This window comes from Vanessa atalanta, chromosome 6 (genome assembly GCF_905147765.1).
Source record: "Vanessa atalanta chromosome 6, ilVanAtal1.2, whole genome shotgun sequence".
Taxonomy (NCBI): domain Eukaryota; kingdom Metazoa; phylum Arthropoda; class Insecta; order Lepidoptera; family Nymphalidae; genus Vanessa; species Vanessa atalanta.
Window position 1 is genome coordinate 10,119,450 of NC_061876.1, and position 9,460 is coordinate 10,128,909.

Consider the following 9,460-nt stretch of genomic DNA (forward strand, 5'->3'; position numbering starts at 1 on the left):
GGAAATTCTGCGACACGTGTTTCCACTGTACTCCTACCCAGATTGAAACAGCGCGGTGGAATAAGTTCCAAAACTGAGCCCAGCAGTGGAACATTTGGTATCACAATCAAAACTGGATAATATCGAATTATATTACCCTACCCTTAACCCAATTTTATTTGGGGTCGGAGCAGCATGTCTTCTTCTTCCATACTTTTTTGTCTGACGTCATCTTACAAGTAACATCCTTTCCAGCCATATCGTCTTTCACCCAATCCATGCATCGTTTCTTTGGTCATCCCATTCCTCTATATCCATCTAAGTTGTTCAAGCCTCTCCTTAGACATGGTCCTTATTCCTCCGCATAACATGCCCATACTAGACAATTCTCGATTTAAATATCAACAATAAAAAAAATCTAATAAATGAAGATCGCATGTGAAAATCGATTAAGAATTCATTGTTTTGCTCATAAACTACAATCACTACACTTATGAGCCGCGTGTTATGTTACAACCTGTAAATCTTGTTATCTATTTTCCTTCCGCTCGAACTAGTCTCCGGGCTTGGTCGGTCAACGTCCTTATTTAAAAGTATTATACGCATCTTTACAGGTCGTATTGACTTTACGAATACTTTTTTTATTTATGTAGTAGCATCCGCATTTGAGTAAACATATTTCGAAAATGGAACATGATAAAATATTCATACTTTATCTGTGCTCCGTTGCCACAAAAAAATTGATACGTATGGAATTGAACGTAATTAATCGGTAAGTATCAAAAAGCCACCAGCGAGCGCAAATAAGAGTACCGTCAAGTTTTTATTTTGCAACAATAAAAAAAAAATTTACTTCGATATTTTTGTTTTAGTTAAAATGAATAAAATAGCCCAAATGCAAAGTAAAATGTCACGAAAAGAGGTTATCAAAATAGAATTTAACAGAAACTAAAGAATACTAAAAGAATCTCTACACATTTCATTTTGAAGTCGTGTATAATATTATAAGGTACAAAGTAGCTGTCTTTATTAAGCGTTAGGAAATGTAGTTCGCAATTTTGAATTAAAATATTATTACGTATTAAATTCCACAATGTATTTCAAAAGATACTGTTACTGTAAATAATATCATTATTCAAGTATAAATCAAATTTGCCAAACAAAGAATGATTGTTGACGTGAAATTTGAGGTTGGAAAATATCTCAACTTTGAGAGTCTTGAATTTCACACGAAGGAAGTGTAAAAAACACCTAAATATAAATTACAATAAGCAAAAAATTGTAGTATTACTTTTTTTCAACGCAAAAATATACAAAAAACAATTCAATCTTTTAAATAGATTTTCTATTTTTGTAGTCGTAAGAATCTAACTCTTATCAATGATGTAAAAGGGAAATATTTTAATTTCATAATGTACTCCATACAAAATGACATCGCATCGACATAGCGCACATTAAAAATTTAAAACAGTAACATTTATTGGAACACATTCGTAATTAACCAACATGAGTTCTACCTAAACTACTTTACTCATTAGTCTCCGATGAAATATTATTAACGCTTATATATTTTGTAGATAAATTAATATTATATAATACAGTCCTTAGAACATTAACCAGTGACCTCTCTAATGACTTTAATAACGAAGTTACCGATTAAGGAAGTCGTTTGCGGAGGCGGACAATGTTATACTTACCTTGTTCACTTAAATGGATGACAATTATGAAAATAATATAAGCTCTTATTCACTCCCTATATATTATACAATATGACATTTAAATAAATATGCCTTGTGTATATTTGATTGTCTTGTATAAATATATGTTTTTACTTCGCGTATTTGCTTCTTGCTAACATCTCACAAACGAGTTATTCTAAAAATGACACATGAAAGTATAACATAAGTATCCTTACTTATATATTTTAATAATTTGCGACTTATGATAATTACCTATATTAGACAGATGTGATGTGACCCGTGGGTGTAAATTTTAAAGTTATATAGTTCTTGCAGTGCTTTTATCAAAGAGCAAAAGTATCCTAACACCATCAGGTGGACTATACGATGGTCTTACTCCGAAAATAAAAGAATCGAGATAACATTCGTTTAAACAATCACTTTTTCATTCAAACCAAGAAGATATATTATTTGAATTGTCTAGTTTAATGAAGGGTATGTGATAAAGCTACGTTAACACGTTATTCATTTAAAGTAATAATGATCATATGATTCGCCTAAAGGTTACTTGTAAAGTCGTTTCTTACACTTTTCTTAAACTAGCACTCATAAACATTTGTACGTTATATATTTATAATACACTATTCATAATTAAATTTGATATTTCATCGATAATTGTATTACATATTAATGTCTGAGATATCATTATGTCATTGACAAACATATATGGTATAGCTTCTTCTTATCACCTTCCTTAAGGCTTATCTTTACCTAGACTTCTGTTTCCTTAACAATTGAAAATATTTAGGTATGCCAGTGAAATAATGTTAATCTCGACCGTATTACCTAGATTTTTTTTGTATCCATAAAAAGAAAACCAAAACACAACAAATGCAAATATTTGTTTTATGGTCATGTTATTAAAAATATTAAAAATGACGTATGATAAGGAAGTGAAGAATTGTATCCCTTTTTATTTTCAATTGTTCAAATTTTTCTTATATTATTATCAAACCATTATTTAACATAAAGAGTAGATTTTATAATTGTATCTGTTTTAGCTATCAAGTAATGAATGAATGTTAACAAATCGAAATAAAACAAATGGACATCGTTGTTTCATACATGTACTAGTGTAGGTTAGAATTATTTGGGTGGCCTTAATGGCAGAAAACTTAAGTGCGCCTACGAGTCGAGAATTCGGCTACAACCACATTCTAACGGTTGTTTGGCCGTGTCAAGCCTTTTTGTTATTCATGCGACACTCAGAACCTTTTCAAACTCAATGAATGAGAATACGTTGAATATTTACCCAACTGCAATGAAAGATTTTAAATAAACAAAGAAATTAAAAGTCGTCCTATTTTCCTAATCCGTTTAATTATTGAAAACGATTACCTATTGATAGTTTCATTATTATGACTGCCGTTGGACTAATGGTTACCTTATAAGGCTGTAGATATCGTGGGTGCAAACCCTTGCTTAGGCAACTAAAATATTATTGGATATATCTGTCAAAAATTATCAGTAGCAGACCGAAGTTTGAAAATCGGATATGTTTTTTATTAAAAACACGATTCCAACATTAAGATCCAATGCCGTTGTGTTTTTTTTAATCGTGACACGCGCTGTACAAACTTAGAAAATGGTTAAAACAAAATGATCTGGAACAAAAATAGTGAGTTCAATTCTGGACCAGTATCAATTAGTTATCACGTATATATACAAAGCGTCACTTAAGCGTGGTGAAAATAGCTTCAAATATTCTTAACAGAAGAGATCATCTTTGCCAAAAGCGGAGCATTAACGACGTGATAGTGGCGAGTTAAAAGTAATAAAAGTCAAGTTATAAATTAGAATTGCATCTAGAATGCTCCGCGTAAAACGACGTAAAATAATATTATCATTAAACGGACAGTTTAACGGACAGTACCATAAACAAAAAATTAAGAGACAATCAGTGCTTTAACGATTGAGAGTTCTATCAACATTTAGGTGAGGCTCAAAGGTAAGTTGTGCCCAAATGAGTGATTGATTTGATTGACGTTTCTGGATTCGGTCGTGTGTTTCATTCCAACACTAAACATAATTGTTCTACTTTTATTTAAATCTTATCGTTCGATAAATATCATTAGCCAAATGTTTTTTTATTTCTATTTGAGGCTAACGCAAATGCCATAAAACTGCGGTATATATTAATTCTAATTAAACTTTCACTATGATTATTGCCAGACAATTATATTTTATATTTATATCTTAATTTATATCGTGGATTCGTGTCAATGTCCATGCCAATACATAATCAATATTGAAGAGTTCAATTGGCAAATTTAGTTCTAAGTTCGTATAAATAATATAAAAAAATGTTTTTACCTTTATAAATGGAAAAATATTATAAATGATAAACTATAATATAAGGTCTGTAAATATGGCTCTTTGTACGAAATACTTAACTTATTTGGATAAGTTCTGTAAAGTCAAATGACATCACTGTAAATATTCCACGGCATGTGTTAATTGATGAACGGTAACATTTACACTATTACACACTTGTTAGTTCGAAATCTTTATATTTATTTTTATAACGAACAATCATTTTGGTACTATAAAAGGCAAAGATTACAAAACCATCACCGTCCGATTCAATAACGAATAAATTATACTGTTTCGTGAGAAAATTGTTAGTTAACAATTAATAATAAAATTGAGCCAATTGCGTTTAGAATAAATTAAATCAATTATAAAATTTATAACGAACTATTACTTCGAATTATACTTTAATTGTGCCCTTAGGTGAGAAGGAAAGTGTAACTATTGTGTAAAAAGTACAATTTCGTTCAATTTATCCTAATAATCATATTGAGGTAAAATTAGGTTTTTGTTTGATGGGGATCTCCGGAATTATATAGGAACCTATTAAAAAAAATCACTTGTAGAAAATTACATTATCCTTAGTGCTTTTGAGTATATATATTTTTTATGTCATATCATTTTTTTGTTAATAAATTGCGTCACGGCGTAGCCAGGGCACGTCACTAGTGTTGAATAAATTGAATAAGCTTCCGTTCGTGTATTAATTACTATTGTAAGGTAATTTTATTACGTTCCATCGACCTTTAACTCAATAATCTCCTATGGTGGTGATTTGAAGGATAAGTATAATTACGTTTGGATTAATTACGAGTATATCTAGTAATAAGATTATTGTGTCTTAACATTTTTATATATTTTTTTATGTTTTAGTAAAATAAAACTCACTTAGCGTAAAAAAGTTTTCAAATCAAATGTAGTACATGGACACTTTAAGGAAATATTTTTGAATGTTTTCATACTAAAATTATCGAAAAAATACAATTGTATTTAGACGCTAAGGGCGCAAATGTTTATAGCCAAGAAATATTTTGATAGAATAAATTAAAACTTAAAAAAGAAAAAAAATATATATACATATATCTAACACAGTACCTATACGCAGAACAAAGATAGCTGGGTTTTGTTGATTCAAAATATTACCAAATAAGGTAAAAATTCGAGGTCAATCTAAAGTCAAATTAAGGTTACATCATTTTTTATTTTATATACAAGAATACTACTTCCGATTTTCTATAATTTAACATATATTAACTAACCACAACATGTAATCATCAGCAACAGGTGTAACGGGTAATATATTGGTGGTTAATTTAATTCTGAGCTTGACAAATTTTAAGATAATTAATTATAATAAAACGTTGCGTTTGATTTATTAAAGCCGAAATAGCTCAGTGGATAGTACACATCAATTTTAATCAAGAATCGCGGATTCATATCCATGCGATCGCCATACACCAGATGCTTTTTATGAACTGCCTTTTTTATGTAATTAGTGTATCTACATTATAATTTATAATCATCTCGTGCTACGTGGTGAAGTGAAACGACGTAAACCTGCTTGGTCGGATGATATATATACTGTCATATGTCTTCTCCTTAAATGAAGAGGATATCTTTGCCTGTAATGGGATGTTTACTACTTGAAGATATGCACGTTTTCGCAGGATGTGTACTGCATACCTTCATCACATCACACCATTTTTTTTTTTAAATTTATTTGTTTAGTAAATAAAGTTCTACCTAATGTGCGTGACAAGCAGTGCAACCTTTTTAGATGGTTATTTTCTTTTATATTGGATAAATTAAAAAAGTTAAATTTTATTTTAAAAATAAAACACTTCAACGGAATTTCAATGGGTATTAGGCGGGTAGCGTCTTGCATTCGTCGCAGGTAAGAACATTTATATATTATTATATATATTATGGATCCCAATTTGTTTTAAGTTATTTGGTTTTTATAAATATAAACAATATCAGAATTTGGAAATAAAAATAAGGATTTTTTAACAGCACGCTAGTATTATTACATAAGTATTAGCAACTTAACTAAATCTTTTCTTGGTTTATCTCTCATGATATTGCTTTACACTCGTTTTTATTATTAATAAAATTTAATGTAATCCATAACTGTTGGTTCTATTTTTGCTTAGTTCGAACTATTAAAAGTCATTTTTAAACATATTATGTCATAGGTACTCTCGATATAAAATTGGTAACATTAGCGGTAAACGAACGTTCATTCAATTATTTCAACATTAATTTAGTACAAGACACATAGTAATAAATATTAAACAGCGTCCATAAAATTCAAATTGGAAGAAATTTTAAACTATTTAAATAAACAAGAGATGCATACTTTTAAATAAATAATTTTCTCTTAGAAATCTCACTTAGAAATATACAACAATAGAATGAAGTAGAAATGTTAATTATCCACGATATATGATCATGAATCTGTAATTGCTACAAAACTGCTAAATTCATAAGAGTTGGTCCGTAAGCTGCGAGGCGTCGGATGGGTGGATGAAAGCGTGACCGTGGATACCGTCAAATGATTAAAGCAAACGGACGACAAAGGCACAAATTGAGTTCCGTTGCAAAACAACTGACCATACACGTAACTCCATTTGTTATAACATACAATTTCTTTTCAAAGAAAGTTGCTGAATTTCAACGCGTCTTGTTAACAAGAAATTACACTTTGAAAATAATCTGCGAGGGTAACATTAACGCTACAAATATTACGCTTACGCTACATATATTTGTGTTATCGTTTTGACAAAATTAAATAATGTATAGTTGTATTGCTTCGTTTAAATACTTACAATTAAAAATCAAGAAAATTAATTATTTTAATAATTTATGTAAACATTAAATAACTTATTATTTTTAACAATTATAAAATAATTTCTAAGCACTCAACTAAGAAATAAAAAATGTAAATGGACTGAAAAAAGAACCACTATTTGAAAATGTTAAATTTTAATTATTTTCTATGATTTATATATTTTTACAATAAACGAACTCCGTACATACAGTATCCGTACAACGGTTACGGGATACCGCATTTATTTTATTTTTATAACACTTAATTTCATAAATGTGAATTGTCTTGATTTATGTGAAAGCCATAAAAAGATGATCTCGAAACATCCAATTAAATATGAAAGGTGTGCGATGAATTTGTGGGTAGTTGCTAAAAGAAACTTGCTAAAATTTAAATTAACTGTTACTAATTTTAGAAAACGTTGCTTCGAAACGTAATGCACATCTAACAATTACAATCGCTTAATGTAAATAATTCACTGACCTGATGCTGTCCAACATTCGGGACACTCCTGACAAAGCGTTGACCAGTCGTAGGAAAGGTCCTCAAAACTCGCCATGGCTATGGCTTCAAATCTATTACAAGTCCACAAGAAACATGCTATTTTTACACAAGCACTTAGCACTATGCGATTTTGCGAAAATCCTTGCGAAATATACTTAAGACTGCTGTTTTTTAATCACTGAAAAATGATTAAATCATATGTTGTCATAAGAGCCGCAGGTGATAAAACAAGTTCGCGGCGGTCGCGCTCTAAAGCCTCCGTATGTGCGCGCGCACACACATTAGCGGCCGGCGGAGCACTGCGCGGCAACCTCGCGGGCCACTCGGGATGTGTCGCCGCAAACCTGTTCCTCGGACTCTCAGCGAAGCATTCACTCACTGCGCGTTCTTTACCTCTTTCGTTTTCAATGAACCGTTAACGTTATTTTCTTTGGAAGTGTCTTATCAACATATCGCGTAATGTGACCGCATCTGCTACGTGTTTCCGCGCAGTCGACTAAATTAATTTATTTACAATAATTTTTTTAAACTTTAACCTTGTTTAATAATTCCAAATAGGTGGAACGGCCATTAAAAGTGACCGTCTTTAGGCGACCTTATACACTTTACCCACGCAAATTCGAAATGAAATCTAACCATAAAATTATTTAATCATTCCTTTGCCATAGCAATAAATATATTTATTTGTGTTTAAGTTATCATATAATATTTTTGTTTAAAACAAGTGAATAAGTTTTTAACGACAGGAACGCGAGCTGTTTTAATGACATAATAACGATTTTTTTTTTTAATATCACTACTGACTGTTAAACTGATAACAGCATATCATGAAACCGAAGAAACTTGGGCTGGACTTACTACTTCCATAATCATAGAGCAGAACTTAATCTTTATTTCTTTATAATGAAAATCTATATTCATATTATTCCAAGAGAAAAGGAAGCGAAAGAAATACGTTGAATAGAAATGTATGTGCGCTCATCGTACGTCAGAATATGCGGTCTATGTAAATGCTTACTCAATTTTATTTCGCATAAAGCATGGCATTAATTGCGAAGTCGTTGCTTTAACGTTGCCAAAGCAGAAAGCGGTAAGTGAACGCGATATTTACTCATTAAATTAAAAACCTTTTACACATTTTATCTGTACTCGTGGTTTACAAATATTTACTAACGACTGAACTGAAAATTATTTGCACCCGTATTATGCAATGACGGTAAAAGTTGTGAAAGTTAAATCATCATATTATAATTGTTGTTTTATGTTTTATTTGGTTTTTTAAAAGTTAACGCGGCGCGCCGTCCTTGAACTATAGTAACACAGATAGTTAACCATGTTCAACGTAATGCAACGCAATACCAACACTTAAATACAGCTATTACGAAAAGGCATAACTTAAAATCTTATCTCGCTTTTTTTATAAATTTTGTGAAATAAATGACAGTTTGAATTTTAAAAATATATTTACTATGCAAAAAAAACTATTATACAAAAAAAGACATGTAAAGTTTTTTTAAATAAGTTTTTATTTCTTAGTGTAATGGTACAAAACCATTACACTAAGAAATTATTAGATTGTGCATGTGGTGTGATTCGTTCCTTTAAATAGTTTTATTTTATTGACATTTTATAATAACTATACAAAGTTATACTAAAAAATATGATGTTCTTGATATTATTAATCGACTATTTTTAAGTACTCATCTGAAATAATCATACATATATTTTTTTAAATGTTACCATTTAAAAGAATTATAAATCAATATACTAAGATCTTACTTGTGTATTTAATATATTATTTCAGACAACTAAATTATCTTGGTGGTAATAGCAACAACTCACGTGGTAAATAGGGCATGCTAGCTCGTGTTTCTCGTTAAGGTATGTTTGCGACTTTAATCAATATGTTGTTTAACAGTTTACTGCATCATACATTGGAACGAGAACAATTTTATGTCATAAAAATTCTTGTCACAACTATAACTAATGTCTTACAACGTAACATAATAAATCGATTTGATTGGGAGGTATATTATCTAATTTGGATGACGATACAATAAGTGGGACTCACAGGTTATAAAACATCAACGTCGCGTTG

At 30.2% G+C, this 9,460-nt stretch overlaps 1 protein-coding gene across 1 annotated transcript in view; it reads right to left on the minus strand.

The window, feature by feature from the left end:
• Window positions 1-7,708, minus strand: part of LOC125065003 (cerebellar degeneration-related protein 2) — a 90,166-nt gene extending 82,458 nt beyond the window's left edge. The window contains exon 1 of the mRNA XM_047672385.1: window positions 7,342-7,708. Within this exon, the coding sequence (XP_047528341.1) occupies window positions 7,342-7,417 (76 nt within the window). The 5' untranslated portion in view covers window positions 7,418-7,708. The remainder of the gene's footprint in view (window positions 1-7,341) is intronic.
• Window positions 7,709-9,460: the final 1,752 nt, after the last annotated feature.